The following is a 16,436-nucleotide window of genomic DNA, read 5'->3' on the forward strand; positions in this document are numbered from 1 at the left end:
TGACAGTAATACCTAACAATGCATAACAATTCATAATATCTTACAATTTATTTATTTATTTATTTGTATTTATTTATCTCTTTCTATATTAGTATTAGTTTCTGATGGTGGTACACAGTGATTGTTTTTAGAAAAACGGCATTAATACAGATAATTGATATTAAGTATACAGTGCAATTTATAGCAGATACGTTGTACAGTAAAATGACTGCTTACACATTTCCTGAATGCTTCAAAAATCCAAGCTAAATAATCCCTTAGAAAAAGGAAAGATCTCCTAAACACATCACTGTGTCTTATTTTTTATTTTTTATTTTTTTTTGTGTGTCCCGTTTGGATCTTTAGCCATCAGAATTGTTGTCTTAAGGCCAAGAAAGATGCCAAGCGGGTTTATTTTACCAAGTGGATCATCATGGCCTTGCCATATTGGTCCATTTGATTGACCTTTATTATAATTATGAATTTATTTTATTTTCGGTTGCTACAAACGGGACAGACGTGACTGGGGGACAGGACAGGGAGAAAGAATGAAAGAAAGAGAGGGAGAGAAAGAAAACCAAAGGGGAGAAGAGACGGTGAGAAGGGGGGAAGAAAGGAAAAAACAAACAAACAAACAAACAAAACACCTGGATCACCTGTATGGAGAAAGAGTTTTATTCTTATTTAAGTAGACTTTGCTGATCTCTGTAATACTACATCAATTACATTTTTTGTTTCATTTTTTGTTTTGTTTTTTTGTTTTTACATAAGCCAAAAATAAGGACATGTATCTTTTCCTGGGTTTTTCTTTGCATCCTGTTGTATTCAGGTAATGTATATTTAACATACTTGTAACAATTTGTAAAAGTTTTCATCAAGATCTAATGGCATTACTAATACTACAGTATTGATGGTTTTTCATATGCTAAGACCTACATAAATCTTAAGCACTTGCTAACATGATTTCTTTGATAACTATGCTGTATAATTATGTGCTTACATTTCTACTCTAGGTAATGGGATTGGCCTCCACACTGCAAATTGTGTCTATTTTAGAACAGCCTCTTATATGAGCATTATGTCTAAAAGATATGTAAAAAAGAAAAGAAAAGAAACTGACATGATATTGTTTTAAATCTGTTGGGTTTATATTACCATGCACCCACTTCGGATGCTACCAGTCAATACATTGGGTGTTATTATCAGAAATCATTCCCATAGATATGGGCCAGGAGGGACCTTGTCTACCTCCTAGTTTGTTCATAAGGTTGTTATCATCCATCCAGATGGAGGATCACTAACAGGAGCGTGGGAAGACTCCAGAATCCACTCTGGCTGGAATCCGGTGGATACAGCAGTGTTTACAGGTAAGACCATTTAAACGGACAGCATTTATAGAATGACTATTAAAAGTCAGCGAGTGTCAGTAATGTTAATGTGGTTATCTTAGTAATACACAGAGTGCTAATATAACAGCTTTAAGATGCATTTGTAGATATTATTACGTGTTTTACGTCTTTATGGTGCTAGCTTAAAGTTACGGTGTAAACGTTAGCTTATATTGGAGTAAAGCTGTTACTGTTTAAACGATGTTAGGACAGAAATATTAGCTTCTGTCATGACTGATGAAGTTACTAGTTAATAAAGTTTCCAGTAAAGTGTTTAATCGCAGCCAGATCGCAGAATCGCAGAATCAGGATTGAGTCAGGCTGCATCAGCTGAATCTGTTATTTGTAAATATCAGTATGTTTTATTCAGGTGTGGGGAAAATACATAAGAGTGCAGTGAAGCGACGTACCAGATTAATCCCTGTTCAAAGGTATCATACTTAAATCGGACTACTGAACCTGCCACATCAGCCTTTTGTGAGGTCTGTTTAAAGTAGACTAAAAATGAACTGCAGGTTCCTGAGAGGTGGACTGTGAGCACAGAGACACACATTCATACATACAGCTGTAGCATATGGAACGCCAGGACTGACATAATGAATTAATTAAATACACCATTAAATAATTAATTAAATATGGCAAAAAAAAATAGGAAATAATTAATTAAAATGGGAAATAATTAAAATGGGAAATAATTAATTAAATTAATATTTTTGACACATTTAATTAACTATCGGAATATTTAATTAATTATTGCCACATTTAAATAATTAATTAATGGTGTATTTAATTAATTAATTTTGGCACACTTCACTCCTTCAGGTCTCATCATGAAATAATTTTATCTGTCAACCTCACCGATCAAACTCAGGGGGCAGGGTTAACACTGATCGAGTCAAAACCATTGCTTTGGCCTGGTGGCCATCGTTTTTCGAAGGCATTTCTGCACACAAACAACCGGCATGTGGAAACTAACTGAACTGTACTTTGAAAAACCCTGTTTGTGTGTCACCAAATACAGTTTTAATATTTTTTAGCCGAGAATGTAGTGGTTTAACCTTCAGATATCTGGTCGGTTTGTCAAGATAGAGCCTCTTTACAAAAGTGCGTCGATGATTTCGGAGATGTCTGCCCAGCTCAGTCTCACGGCAAAGCATGGGATAGACCCGCTCGCAGACACAGACCTTCAAAGTAAAACAGGAAATTCACAAACACAAACTCAGGGAGACAAACAAAGCACCAGGGTAACGACACAGGAAATAAACCTAGAACTGGAAACCCTGACAATGAAACCTACATACTAATAAAGATAACCATGAAGAAATTAAACATCAGATCAGCTAATAATAATAAACATAATGCCAAACACAAAACGCTGGGTCAATGACAAAACCATTTTGAGCTCCTCTTTGGTTTACACATGATCTGAACTGATCTGATGCCGTATGCAATCAAGGTCAGCCATCCCTGTGTTAGTAATGCCCAGTGTTTATCTGATAAACATAAAGGAATGTGCAGCAATGAACGTTAGAAACTGGTCCAACCGGAGTGTCTGTTACCAGCAGTAACTGGTTGATATTTGTCTCAGTTTTTGTTTCTTGCTCGGCTCCAGTGACTCATTTCACTTTGACAGCGACACTTTGGATTAGTTTGGATCACTGTGTCTGAGTCTAGGGTCTTTATCTGTGGTAAGTCTTTATGTTTATTTGTTTGTTTGGTTTCTTTTTTGTTTGTTTTGTTTTTCTTTTGATTTTGAGTCGGAGAACAAGTAGGAATCTGGTCTGCCACAGATCTGGTTTGCCACCTCTGGCCACCAAAGGGCTGTCATTCTTTGTGCTATGTGGGCCATGTGTAAGCACATTGTGTGGGCCAGATCTGTGCCATATCAATTTTGCTATGTGGGATACTGCTGCTGATTCGTGCAACATAAAAACAACAAATTAGTTGAAAAAGATTTTATATGAAAATGTCTTCAGCTGCTTTTTAAAAGAATCAGTGGAGTCTGTACAGCAGACATTGGGGGTGATTAGATTCTTGGACATGTCAAAGAACAGAAACAAAATTGATTTGATTGGATTATTATTATTTTGTATAGTTTCTCTCAACACAAAAATGCCCCATTCATTTCATGTCAGCATTTTTTAAAGAAAAGTAGTGATATTTTACATTTTTACTGTTTTCCATTGTAGGCTAATGCATGAAATTCTTGCCTTTTTGCCACTTATATTCTGGAGCCGTGTGATCACCAGGGTGTCCCAAGAGTGATTTATATGGATGTGTGTGTGAAACTATTTTTAGATCAACATCTGATTCATCAATGAGCACATTTATTATGCAAACTGCACCAACACGGAAAACTTCACCAACAAAAGATAAACACAACAGAACATATGAAATATGTATACATTTGAATCTGAAACATCCAGGCTTTGAATATGTGATGTATGTCCGTGTTTGGGAGAAAGAGATAAATGGATCTCTTTGTGTGTGTGTGCGTGTGTGTGTGTGTGTGTGTGTGTGTGTGTGTGTGTTGTCCCGATTCTTTGTTGATGTGCTGAGAACAAACAACCAATACTCAGAACAGGTCCAGTTAACAACAATAATTTATTTTAGTACATATATGTGGGACATCCACACGACACCGCCCAAAGCGTGGTCCGGTGGATCTCAAAGAGGAAGCACTTTGATACACAGTTTTATATGTCAGGGTTCATGCCTCTTCATGTGTAAGCAGAGTATATTTATCATCCATCAGTTACAGTTAGTGACAGCTAGATATGATTCCTTTTTTGGTGATCTTCTACAATTACTTAAAAATCTATCTTAACTGCCTCTCTCCTTGCTGTTTCCTGTTGTTCTTAATATGAGGCCTTTAATAGTCTATGACATCCTGTTCTGCACAATTTTCCGTCTTGCTAAACAATCTAATGACCTATGACACAGTTTATAACTCAAAGGTGGCCTTTAATATACTGACCTGTTATTAAATGCATAAAACAAAATACACGGCAAATAAGCGCTAGAAAATATATTTTCCCAATAGTGTGTGTGTTGGTGGGGGTTGGGGGAAATGGGTGTGTATGAGAGAGCATGTATGTAAATCTGTAAATATGCACTGATCATTTAATGGGGTGAAAAAGATCATCTTAGCGGATGTGTTTGATGTATGTTTGAAGTGGTGCTTAAGCCAAAACATGGCCTCTTATTCAAAAAGAAAAACTGTTGTTAGTGTGTATATGTACCTGGCTTGTCCTCTGAATGAGGCAAATTCAAGCACATTAAAAGGTAACCAGACAGCACGTGTAGAAAGAAATATTCCAGTGTTTCTCTTTAAAAACTACACACCAATATTTAAAATTGCCAGTTATGCTGTGAGAGAGCTGAAGCTCTTTCACTCAGAAGAGAGAAACATTTTAAAGACCCAATGCAAATATACCATGTAACAATTTTTTACACCCTTATCATTTCATTTGATGAAATGGGTCATCCAATTACTGAAGTGCTGCTCTTAAATACACACACCAAGAAAACTGTATGCACTATACACAGTGAGTTATATTTGACACCTTTCACGGACATAATGTCCTTGTTCACAACTCCTAAACAAGGAATTCACAGCATGTAGGATGTTGAAGCACATTCATCATGTTAAAACACAGCTTTGACTTAAATGAACAAATGAATCAAATTGAAAGTTTAACAAAATTCCAACCCGTCCTCACTTTATGAAAAGAACTGACCTTTGATATCAGGAACTATAAAGTCAACACGCGTTATTGTTTAACAGAGGGTTGGGTTGAGAGTGCACATAGTTTTATTACAACCTACTTTCTTTGAGCTATGGTGTTTTGAGCAGTTCGACAGGTATGTAGACTTTTACCATAGAAAGCTAAACTGTAATCTTTTCCTTCTGTATTTATTTAGATTACTTAGCCTCAGTTTTCTAGTAGGTGCTTATAATACATAAAATCACATTGATCCCATTAGCATTAACAGTTAACAGAGGCACAAAGAGTGCTGTAAGCGTCAAGCGCAAAAGTAACATAATTATTATTTCTGGATACTTGTACATTCATAAATATTTAAAATGTGTACTTTTAATTACATGCTGTTATTAGTTGCTACTTCGAGAGTTTGCAATTTGAAATAAAATCCATATCTTCTATCAGCATTTTATAGACAGTAAGTCTATTAATTGCAAACAGGACAAAAGAAACCATGACCTATGCACAGACACAGCTTATTGGTTGAGGAGGACCTCGTGGATATACTGAACTCAATGTTACTTGTGTCTCTTGTCTCTCTACTTTCATCACTCTATTATTTTGATCTCTTTATAAGCAGTTACTGGTAAGAGTAGATGTTGGAATGGGACAGAAAAAAATCACCAATGTTTTATCACTGTTTATCAACAAAAACTTACTTTTGTGCTAAATTTCACAGACTTAGATGTAGAACTTTTATTGTCATTGTATAGTTACTTGCACCATTAAATTATGTAACAAGACCACAAGGTGTGAAAATAAAAGACAATATACAAAAGAAGAAGAAAGAAATACATAAACATTATGTACACTCAAATATAATAAATAATAAATAAATAAGGGTGGAAGGGCTATGAAAATTGCACATCTGCTAAAATATTGCACAAAGGAGAAAAAAAGGGAGACCTTTGATTTAGTAAAAAGTGCTTTTGTTATTTTGCTTGTAGTATAATGACTTCACAAAGATGAGTAACTGGGCTGTGTCCAGATGACATGGTAGCTCTCATCAAGAGCTAAGAAGAAAAAGTCAACAATTCCCAGCTTGTCTTTCAATTGAATGTCCAGATTTCCTGCAATGTTCTTGATCTCTCTTGTTTCTGTTACTCCTGGAAAGGAGCACATTTCCAAATGATTACAAATAAATTTAACATAATTAAATACTTTTTTCAAATGTGATATTACCGTGACAGTCTACAAATCAGTCTTTCACTGTTTCATTTTTTTCTATCAGAGAATGGCTTAATATAAAAAGTGTGTGTTGCTATGCCCCCCCCCCCCCCCCCTTTTTTTTTTTTTTTTTGCAGACATCTAGAATGAGTCCTATAAAGAATAAACATCTCTTGGTTTTGCATCATGTTGTTGCCGTCCTCCTTTTTCTAACACAAACTTGTGGTGGTAAGTTGCACACAAACAATTATAAAATCCACAATTTAAAGTGCTTTCCTGTAGTCTTCCACAGACGATGGAAACACACACTGTAACAGCACCAGTTTATGTTGATGTAGTTAAATAAATCAATTACATATCTTGCTCAGACTGATCTTCACAATTACTAAACTGCAGAATTTGTTTGTGTCCCTAAATTTGTTAGGTCAGCATCAAATGATTGGTCCAACTCAGCCAGTAGTGGCCATGATTGGTGATGACATCATTTTGCCATGCCACCTGGAACCTGCTGTGGATGCTGTTGACCTGACTGTGGATTGGTCCAGAACTGACCTCAAACCTAGATCTGTCTATGTGAGGCGAGAGGGTGTGGAGCTTCTGACTGAGCAGAATCCTTTGTACACAGGAAGAACATCACTCTCTGTCAACAAACTGCAGTGTGGAGACGTTTCATTGAAACTCTCCACAGTACAACTCTCTGATGCAGGAACATACAAATGCCTTCTACCTAAATTTAATGCAGAAACTGTGGTGACGCTTGCTGTAGGTAAGTTTCATTTAATTTAGATTAATTTCTTCACTTTGCAATTTAGATGTGAAGAAAGACTTTAAGCAACATGTATATTGAGTGGATAGGTACAAGTTAATTTCAGTCTATATACAGGAACTTCGAAAAGAGAAAATGGAATAAATAAGTAAGATTATTAGAGTTTTGACCAGTTAGATTGGCACAGTTGATGTCACATAGCATTGTGCCTCTCTATAAGCTTAAAAGGACAATTTGAGTTAAGGTCAATAAGAGAGAAATTTGGGCAAACTGTAACTATTTTAAGAATCTTTTTTTTAGATATATATTTTGGGAACTACATTTCAATATTTTGTCTTTCATTCTTTTCTTTGCAGGTTCAGTTTCCTCACCAGTCATAGAACTCACCAATGTCAAAAATGAAATGGTGTTAGAGTGTAAATCTAATGGCTGGTATCCAGAGCCTCAGATGTTGTGGGTGGACAGTGAGGGAAAACCCATTTCTGTTGAACCTACAAAGATTGTCAGAGATTCTGATGGCCTCTATACTGTCAGCAGTAAAGTGACTGTGGAGAAAGGACAGAGCTACAGCTTCACCTGCAAAGTTCAACAGAAGAATATCAGTCAAATCAAAGAGGCACACATCCATGTTTCAGGTAGAAATGCCTTTTTTTATATCACTCACATTAATTTTCAGTTACAGAAAGTAGAATCTAGAACATTTTGTCTCCTTATATTTCAGGTGATCTCTTTATGGTCCAGTCTAATACTGCTGTTCACATTATCATCAACTTGGCTGTCTGTTTAATAAGCGTCGGCACAGTAATATTCCTAATATGGAAATGTGGACAAAAGAAAGCCAGTAAGTCCAAACTTCATAGCACTTTTTACCCCAACCTCAAATTATCATTAGGCCTTTTTAATGTCTTGTTTTAGTGTAACTGCCTTTAAAATTAAGGGCTAAGAAGTACAAACATGATTCAAATAAAAATGACACAAACACATAAACAGTTATGTTAAAGGCGCTCGAGGGAAAACAGTGGTGGAGATTGCAGAAATTACAGCGATTTACTAGCAAAATTGGAGGCTCTCAGCAACTTTACTTTTATAAACGAATATAACCCTGTGTCCTGTGTTGTAAAGAGATGTGTTAAGACCTTCAGAGTTGGTCCCATCAGTGCAGACTGACTGAGATTGATTGCAATATCTTGACTCTCTGTCTGCATTTATAAACTAAGTGTTAATTATTGGCAAGTGGTTGCCCGTCTGTCGAAGAGTAACTGGACTTCAAGTCAGACTGTGATTATTTGTTGGCAGTTTGCATCCCATTAGCAACCTGTGCTAGTGCCTTGTGATCAAAAGTGGAGTATAGAACACCATCAACCTCTAGAAGACCAACTGGTTGCCACAACCACCTGCTGAATGTGTAGAAATTCCACACGAGGAAGTTGTCTTGCTATTGTTTTCCTCTAGTGTGACTGAGACATTTTGGGGGCAAAGGTAAAAATATTTGAGGAAATCACCCACTGTAAAATTATAGTTATAGCAACAATATAAATTAAAACTTTTTGTGTTTTATCCTTGTTGTAGGAATTGCGACCAAAATGTCATGTTCTCACTCGTTTACTCATATAAACAAAGCAGTGAAAGAAAATTAAATGTGAAAATTAGATATGCATGAATGTGTGTGATTTTGAATAAAATTGGCCAAACCTCTCTGATTCACACGTAGCAGTTTCAGTACATCTAATATTATTTTAAATATCTGTCATTAGTGATTTCTGAACATCTATTTTCACTGAATTTTGAAATACATCTGAAAGTCAGTCCTTCTCAAAAGAAGACTTTGTTCTAGACTCTACATTGTTGTAGGGTGGTAACCATAGTGTCAGTCTCTATAGTAATGCTTCAGACTGTTTATTTCCATTTATATTTGATTACTGGTATAGTAAATTAATACTGTCAACACATGTGAACACATAAAAATGACTAATATGTTGTCCCTATTTTCCAAATAATTTTTTCCTGCAATTTTATTCACACAGAAATCAGCATACATGATGAGGATGAAAATGAACTTCATCAAACAGAGATGGAGGGAAAATTACAGAGAGAATGTGAGGAAAAGAAAAGACTTGAAGAGGAGTTGCAGAACAAGGAGGAAGACTTAAAACATGTCAGACAAACCACTGAAAAACTGATGGAGCAGAAGACATTTCTGAAGAACCAGAGAGAAAAACTCATCACTCTACTGCAGGAGGACAAGACAGGGATGAAAGAGATCACGAAAAAGTTGGAGACAGAAACCCCATTCCTTGACAAAGAGAGAAAAAAGAATAAGCGTGAAGATAAAAAAACTGACCTGGAAAAAAGAATAGAAGTACATGAAGAACTGTTAAAGATGACAGAAAAGCTAATGGAGGAAACAGAGAACATTATAATCCAAATGACAGAAAGAAAGGGAAAGCTAGAAAAAGACAAGGAACAAATTATTAAACACTTGAGAGAGAAACAAGAAAATGAAAGAGATTTAGAAGAAACTGTCAGAGAAACAAGCGAGAAACAATGAACAGGTGTGTAAGTTTTTCTTTAATATATTTCTTGCTAAAATCACACGTACAAACTGTCGTCTTGTGTCTTCAGTTATGAACCTAACCCGTTTTTTTGCTTTTCTTCCTGAGCGCAGGACAGATTAACACGACAAATAAAACATGGATTTTTCTGTTTTTTCCTCTTGCTGTCATTTTGCAATGTGATGTCTAATGTTTCTTTATTTGTTTGCTTTAAATTTATACTATATACATTTAAACAAGAAATGCAGTTTAACTGTATTTTATCATAGGAGATTTTGTTATGATAAAATGTATCAACATTTTTGTGATCCTTTAAATCTTTTGTCTGTGTGTAAGTAAGAATTACACTGTGAGAGGAAGAAGAAAATATGTTGTCTGTATTGTCATGAGACCTGGGGTAGAATGAGATTGAAGTCCCCCCTGGCCGCCTCCACTCTGGGTTCTTCCCTTTTGTCTTCTGTGAGATGAGCAGTTCAGAAAATTGGATCTAAGAGGTGAAAATTCTAGCAGGGACACTAAAAAGGGTAAAAGTCCAAAGTGTGAATTGATTTTGGAATTTATATCTGCTAAAATATCTGCTCAGTTTTGCCTGTTAGATGGTTAATTCAGAAGGATTTTGAGTTACATCATACTTCCACTCAATGCCCAGCTGCTTTCCTGTTGGGTGATTATCATTAACTCAGAGCATGGGGATAAGTGCATCTTCAGATCTAGTTGCGCTCATCCTTTCTCCAACGTCTCTCCACCAAAGATAAGAACAAACTCAGCATTAGCTCAGAATATGTTTTTTAGATAAGTATAGTTTAAGTGATTTGATTATTGTTATATTGTATACTGTCCATCAACAATATAACGGTGTTTACTTTTTGCTCAGATCATTTTTTTTCTCCACACTTACCATGTCATTATTTATTTTACACTCATGCATACATTAAACTCTAATAATACAAGCACATCGTCAAGCTGATATACAGCATAATTAGGTCAGCAGTTTCTTCCTCCAACACTTCTAAATATGCTTGCAATGCTGGAATTACAATTGCTGAAATATCATATATTTGCTATTATTTAAAATAATTTTATAAATTTTATGTTTGTGAGTGCATAAATACCTGAAGTATTATGGAGATGATTTGATGTGGTTATTCTGCAGAATTTAATTATTAGATTATTTTCAGTTTTGAAATCTAAAGCAAAAATAATATAATTGTCATAACTGCAGACAAAAAAAAATGCTAGAACTGATTTATGGTGTAATATGTCCAGTGACTTTTTTTTTTTACTTTATGTCTGAGAACTGCAATTACTTATAATAAAACAAAAAATAATGCAAGAATGATCGGCCCTAAGTATATATTTAGGGCTGGATCAGATTACCCTGAACCTTATGTTACTTATGCCTAGGATGCTAGGGGCTTCCTATGACACACTGAGTGTCTCTTCTTCACTTATCTTTTTTCCAGTCACCATTAATTATTATTTGTTATCAATCTAATCTCTGGCTCGCTTCCACAGCATGCCTTTTGTCCTGTCTTTCTCCTTTCACCCCCAAACTTTCACGGGCTGGGTCTCCGACCCAGCATTTTGAATTTATTATGTATCATTGATTCCCTATATTAGTATGGAAGTTATGTTAATATCATCTGGTTATCTTAAGCCCCTAGGTTGTTCAGTTTTTAGTTCTCTGCTATCAGATCCCTTTTGTGTCATCACCCCCTGAGATTTAGTCTCCCTTGTTGGTTCATGTAGTTACTTGTCAGGTTTCATGTCTGTCATTTGTTTTCTTGTTGTCAAGTTCATGTCATGTCTGTGTCTTATGGTTCCTGTTTTATTTTGAAGAGGTTTTGTGTTCTGTGTTCATTGTTTTAGTTTCACTTTCCCCTGTGGTGTCCTCACGCTAATTTGTATCAGCTGTGTCCCCATGTGTTTCCCGTTCCCTCGTCGCCTCCATTGTATTTAGTCTGTGTGTCTCCATTCGTTCTTCGTCACATGGTCATAGTTATCATAGTTAACGCATAGTTAATTCATAGTCATAATGGTCATCATAGTCTGGTTACAGTGTCATAGTTTATTCAAAGTTTTCTTTATTTAGTCTTAGTCTTCACAGTCTAGTTGTTGCTCAAGTTTGTTTCTCGCCTTGATTTATGTTTCATGTGTATAAACCCCAAATAAAGCTTTTGGTTTGAGTTAATTCCATCTTCTTGCCTGTGTCCGCACCTGGGTCCTCCACACACACACCCTGGCAGACCATGACACAAACAGTTGTAGCAGATGTAGCTTGGTTGATTTCACTTGTGACTGTTTGATAATTTCTGCAAGTGGTAACTGAACAGACACTCTGAAACTTCTTGCTATTTATTATGTACAGTAATAGCTGTCACATGTGCTCCTCTAAGATCAGAAAAAAAAATTACCTCAACCAATACCTGAAATTATGAAACCATAACCTTTTATCTTAGAGAAGATTAGAGAAATAAAGAAGCAAAGCAAAGCAAAAGTTTCTTGTTAGATTATTTCTATTTGGTAAGATATGAAACCCCAGAAATGATTTTAATTTTCTGGTGAAGTGAGTTTGAGTCAGTTATTTGTAACTCATATATTTCCACAGTAAAGAAGTCCCACGATGAGCAGCAGCAGAGTGTTTTGTGAAGGGCTGCAAGAAAACAAAACATGTATAATTTATACTTCTTAGACTTACAAAACCAAACAAATAGCAGAGGGAAAGAAGTATTTGAATAGGCACTAAATATTATACTTAAGGAGTTTATTTTGAGAATATACACTCTATACATAATCAAGAAAGATGTTCATATTTTATATTTTAAAATTAGGTGTTTTAAAATACAAAACACTATTTAACAGCATAGCTGTCAAATTTAAGCATTTTGTAAACCTTTTCCTAGAACATTTGAAATCTAGAAAAAAAAATTGTAAATTTAAATCTAAATTTGATTTCATTATTATAGTTTGTTATTTTTTTATTTTTCTTTTAATATTTGATGTTTGAGAAGTACATTTTTTAGTTTTACTGCCTTATAATTTTGCTGTGACTTTTAAGGTTATTTTTTAATTGAGCCTAAAAGTAAAAAATCTTCACGTCTCACCTCAAACTGCCAGCCAGCTCTCTCGAGATTCTCCAAACTCTGAGATATTGCACTTATAAAGCCCTTCATCAGACTCAGAAACTCTAGTAATGGTCATCTTGCCTGTGGAGCTGCTGTTGATGTGTCGGTCATCTTTGAAGAAATCTGCTATGTGGGCAGAAGAGGTGACAGTACTTCTACAGATAAAAGTCACGACTTCTCCCTCCTTCACAGGAACAACAGGACTTTCCAGGATGACAGCTCCAGCTTAAACATAAGCACACATTACTGAGAGTCAGCTGTTATGACAAAATGTTGTCAATTTGTTTAATGTGTTCATCATTAAAGCAAATGTCTTATCAGTTAATCACAAGACAGCAACTCAGTGTATAAAGGCACTGGATAGTGGCCAAGTTTACCTGAAGCTCAAACTGAGCATCAGAATAGGGAAAAATGTGATTTAAGTGAGCTTGACTATGCTTTGGGTCATGACCAACACAACCATCTTTGGGGTCTACAGAGACTGATCCAAAAAAGACTTGTTGATGCCAGAGGTCAGAGGGGAAAGGCCAGACTCATTCAAGTGGTTAGGGAAACAAAAGTAACACAAATAATTACTTGTTTCAATTAAGCTATAGAAAAGACCATCTCTGAATACACACTGAGCCTTGAAGCAGATGGGCTACAGAAAGAGAAGCCTCTCCGTGGGCGACTCCTATCAGCTAAGACGAGGAAAAGTGAGGCCACAATTTACACAGGCTCACAAAAATTAGAACTGATCTGATGACTCTTAATTTCTGCTGTGATATCTAGATAGAGGGATCCATCCTGACTTGTATCAGCAATTTAGCATGCTGCTCGCAGTATAATAGTGTGTGGAATAATTTCTTGGCACACTTTTTGTATTGGTGATGACTATCCCTTTATTTGTATGATGAATCCATCTAACAGGACAATACACCATGTCACAAAGCATTTTAGACTGGTTTTGTTACGAAAAATTCAGCAGAGCACCTTTGGGATGTTGCAGAATGGAAATTTCACATTCACATCAAACAAATCCACTTTACCTTACAATAAGAAACGCCTTGGGACAATTGTAGTTATGACTTGGTGTTATAAATAACATTGAATTGAACTGAATTGACTATGGACCAAAGTCTCTGAGGAATATTTCCAGCACCTTGTTGAAATCTATCCCATTAGGAATTAAGGCAGCAAAGTACACCTGTCCAGATAGAGCACCTTTTTTCTCCCGCTTGTTTTAGTTTTACTATAATTTCTCTATGCTTTAATTTACCTTCACATTTCAGCTTAGATTTATTGCAGCTAATTAACAAAAATATATTTTTTTTTACATAAATGCATATTACCAGCGATTATGACGTTGACAGTGTTGCTCCTCTCGTTTCAATTCTCACACCAGTATTCCCCACTTTCTGTGAGATAAACAGGTTTGATGGCGCAGACAGACGTAGTTGTTGTCACCCAGTTACTGACACATGCACTGACTTCTCCCTTTCGTCTCCTCTTTACAGTCCATCCAGTTTTGGGATTAAGACCCTCACAATTAATTGAGAGGGAGCTATATTCAAAGAGCTGAAGTCCAGTGGGAACAATCTGAGCAAAAGCTGTATTTGAAATGTAAAAATAACAATGATAATAAAATAAAAAGAAATGCGTTTGACAATATAGTGATATTTTGAAATCAACAACACATATATGTAGACAACTGACCCTAAAAACTTGTTTACCACTGAATAATAATATTTTAATGACTTTCTTTCTTTCTTTTTTCTTTATGCCTTTATGCCTTTATGTCTCTTTTTAGGTTTTTTTTGTTTTTTTTAAGTTGATGATAACTTACATCTGTGCTGTGTAGTTATAGTCAATTTGTAAAACCAGCAACACCAAAAAAGCTGTCACTGTAGAGATGAAGAAAACACAAAAGTGTCTTAGACTTTTTATTCTAAGCATTATGTCTGTAAATAACCCCATCAAACAACATATTATTATCAAAACAGGAATCCTGCCTCCCTATAAGTAATTCAAACTGTAAATTGTTTAATGTTTTACGGATAAATTGCTACATTTTACAAGAAGACAAAAGTACTCACACAGTTTCTTGCAAAGAGCTGTGAGCTCCATGGTGTCTCGCTACTGACTGTATTAAAATTAGACTGAAATATAACTGAAAAAAAATGTAGGTTAGACCCGCCTCCTACTGTGTGACTGATGGATACCACTAATGCAAAAATAAACTTCGGCTCAGGCTGTGTCACAAAGGGACCCTGTTTTATTATCTTCGCCTAAAACTTTGTTATTTGGGTCAGAGATTTTGAACCTTATTTCAGTCGATAAAGGGCAGATATGTATGATATTCCAACAACTTTGTGTTTAAAAAAGTATGATAGACTAACTAGTGCTTTGTTAGGTATGAGCTTTTAAAAACTGGCTGCTGGCATAATGGAAAGTAGGACTATTACTATATTATTAGGCCTGTTAGTCTTAGTATTTTTTCAGCTAGACCTCTAGTGGTCTCGTAACATGTAAGCTGGTGGCACCTTTACATGATGCAATTCCAAACAAATCTGACTAAGCTATGTAACATGTAGTTAATTTTAGAATGGTGTATTATAATTAAGCCTTGATCTTTTATTTAACCAACACTTTTTTATATACTTTTGTAAATGTTGTGTTACTGTAACAATTAGGAGGTAAAGAGTATTCTTATATTTAAGTGGAAATCCTCAGTTGAGTCCACTATTAAATAAAGCAACTGTATACTAAAACCTGCGACAACGTATGATGTCAACACAGTCTACTGGGAAGACAAATGTAAAAACAGATTCATTTTGAGCAAGAGAGAGACACTTATAACATGCAGCCAAAATTGATAGCCCCTGCCCTTTAAAATCACCTTTTATCCTAGTGCTCTCTTCGTGGTTCCCATTGGTGTATGGGATTCCTGAGTAATTTTTAGCTATCCTCAGTGTTTGCTATTTTACATTCTGTTAATGCAGTCCCCTCTATTTGTTAACATCTGACTAGAGTTCTCCAGTCCAAATAAAATTCGAATGTCACTGCTGTAAAATCAAGTCGTGTGCATAAATCAACCAATGTCTCGTTCACTCCTGCACTCAAAAAAATAACTCTTTAAATGAACATAAAAAAATCATGGAAAGAATTTCCACGTGATTAAATTGCTTTATTTTAGCATTTTGTAATTCTGTAATTCCAACTTAATGTACTCAAGTTGGACCAACTTAATTAATTATTGATGAATCAACATATTTACTGCATTTGACTCCAATATAAGATAATAGTGTTGATTGAACTTTAAGGGTTTTGTTCCAACTCAATTCAGTAGGTTTTCTCCAACTAATGTACTAAATTTTGTTCCAACTTAAGTTAATTGAGTTGAACCAACTCATACAAATTATGTTAATCCAACACAAGTGTTTAATGCTAATAGAAAGCCATTTAATAATGTGGAAATTCTTTCCATGATTATTTTAAGTTCATTTAAAGAGTAATTTTTTTGGAGTATTTAACAAAGTCTAGAGTCTGGATAACATGCATTGCACTACTACAATATCTAAAACTTAAATAAAAAAAATTGTCATACAGATATTTTTGTTTTCTCCAATTTATTGTATTTATAGCAAATTTCACATAACGTGTGAAGAATACATCAAATGCAAGTTATATCACTGAAAAAAAAGTAGTGGAGATGG

The 16,436-nt window shown here is 35.2% G+C and overlaps 1 protein-coding gene and 1 long non-coding RNA gene across 2 annotated transcripts; one reads left to right on the forward strand and one right to left on the reverse strand.

Moving 5' to 3' along the window:
* The first annotated feature begins 2,968 nt into the window (after positions 1–2,968).
* On the forward strand, positions 2,969–11,854 carry LOC146390143 (butyrophilin subfamily 3 member A2-like). Its single transcript, XM_084923192.1, has 6 exons — positions 2,969–3,055; positions 6,436–6,526; positions 6,723–7,064; positions 7,421–7,699; positions 7,786–7,905; positions 9,089–11,854. Exons 2-6 carry the CDS (start codon positions 6,445–6,447, stop codon positions 9,610–9,612), a joined length of 1,347 nt encoding a protein of 448 aa, XP_084779318.1. The 5' UTR covers positions 2,969–3,055; positions 6,436–6,444; the 3' UTR covers positions 9,613–11,854.
* Positions 11,855–12,726: 872 nt separating this feature from the next.
* Positions 12,727–14,852, reverse strand: LOC146390144 (uncharacterized). Its single transcript, XR_014799799.1, has 3 exons — positions 14,817–14,852; positions 14,073–14,330; positions 12,727–12,966 (listed from the first exon to the last, which is right to left on the reverse strand). It is a non-coding gene; the product is annotated as an uncharacterized LOC146390144 (long non-coding RNA).
* Between the last annotated feature and the right edge of the window lie 1,584 nt (positions 14,853–16,436).

Source organism: Perissodus microlepis, chromosome 3 (assembly GCF_051167445.1).
Source record: "Perissodus microlepis isolate ML-2025 ecotype Zambia chromosome 3, ASM5116744v1, whole genome shotgun sequence".
Lineage (NCBI taxonomy): Eukaryota > Metazoa > Chordata > Actinopteri > Cichliformes > Cichlidae > Perissodus > Perissodus microlepis.

What these genes read in the sequence shown, in the direction of transcription:
- LOC146390143 (XM_084923192.1), top strand. Translation starts at nt 6,445, where the DNA reads ATGAGTCCTATAAAGAATAAACATCTCTTGGTTTTGCATCATGTTGTT. An exon ending in TGTGGTGACGCTTGCTGTAG is followed by an intron (nt 7,065 to 7,420) that starts GTAAGTTTCATT and finishes TTTTCTTTGCAG; the next exon opens with GTTCAGTTTCCTCACCAGTC. An exon ending in GGCACACATCCATGTTTCAG is followed by an intron (nt 7,700 to 7,785) that starts GTAGAAATGCCT and finishes CTTATATTTCAG; the next exon opens with GTGATCTCTTTATGGTCCAG.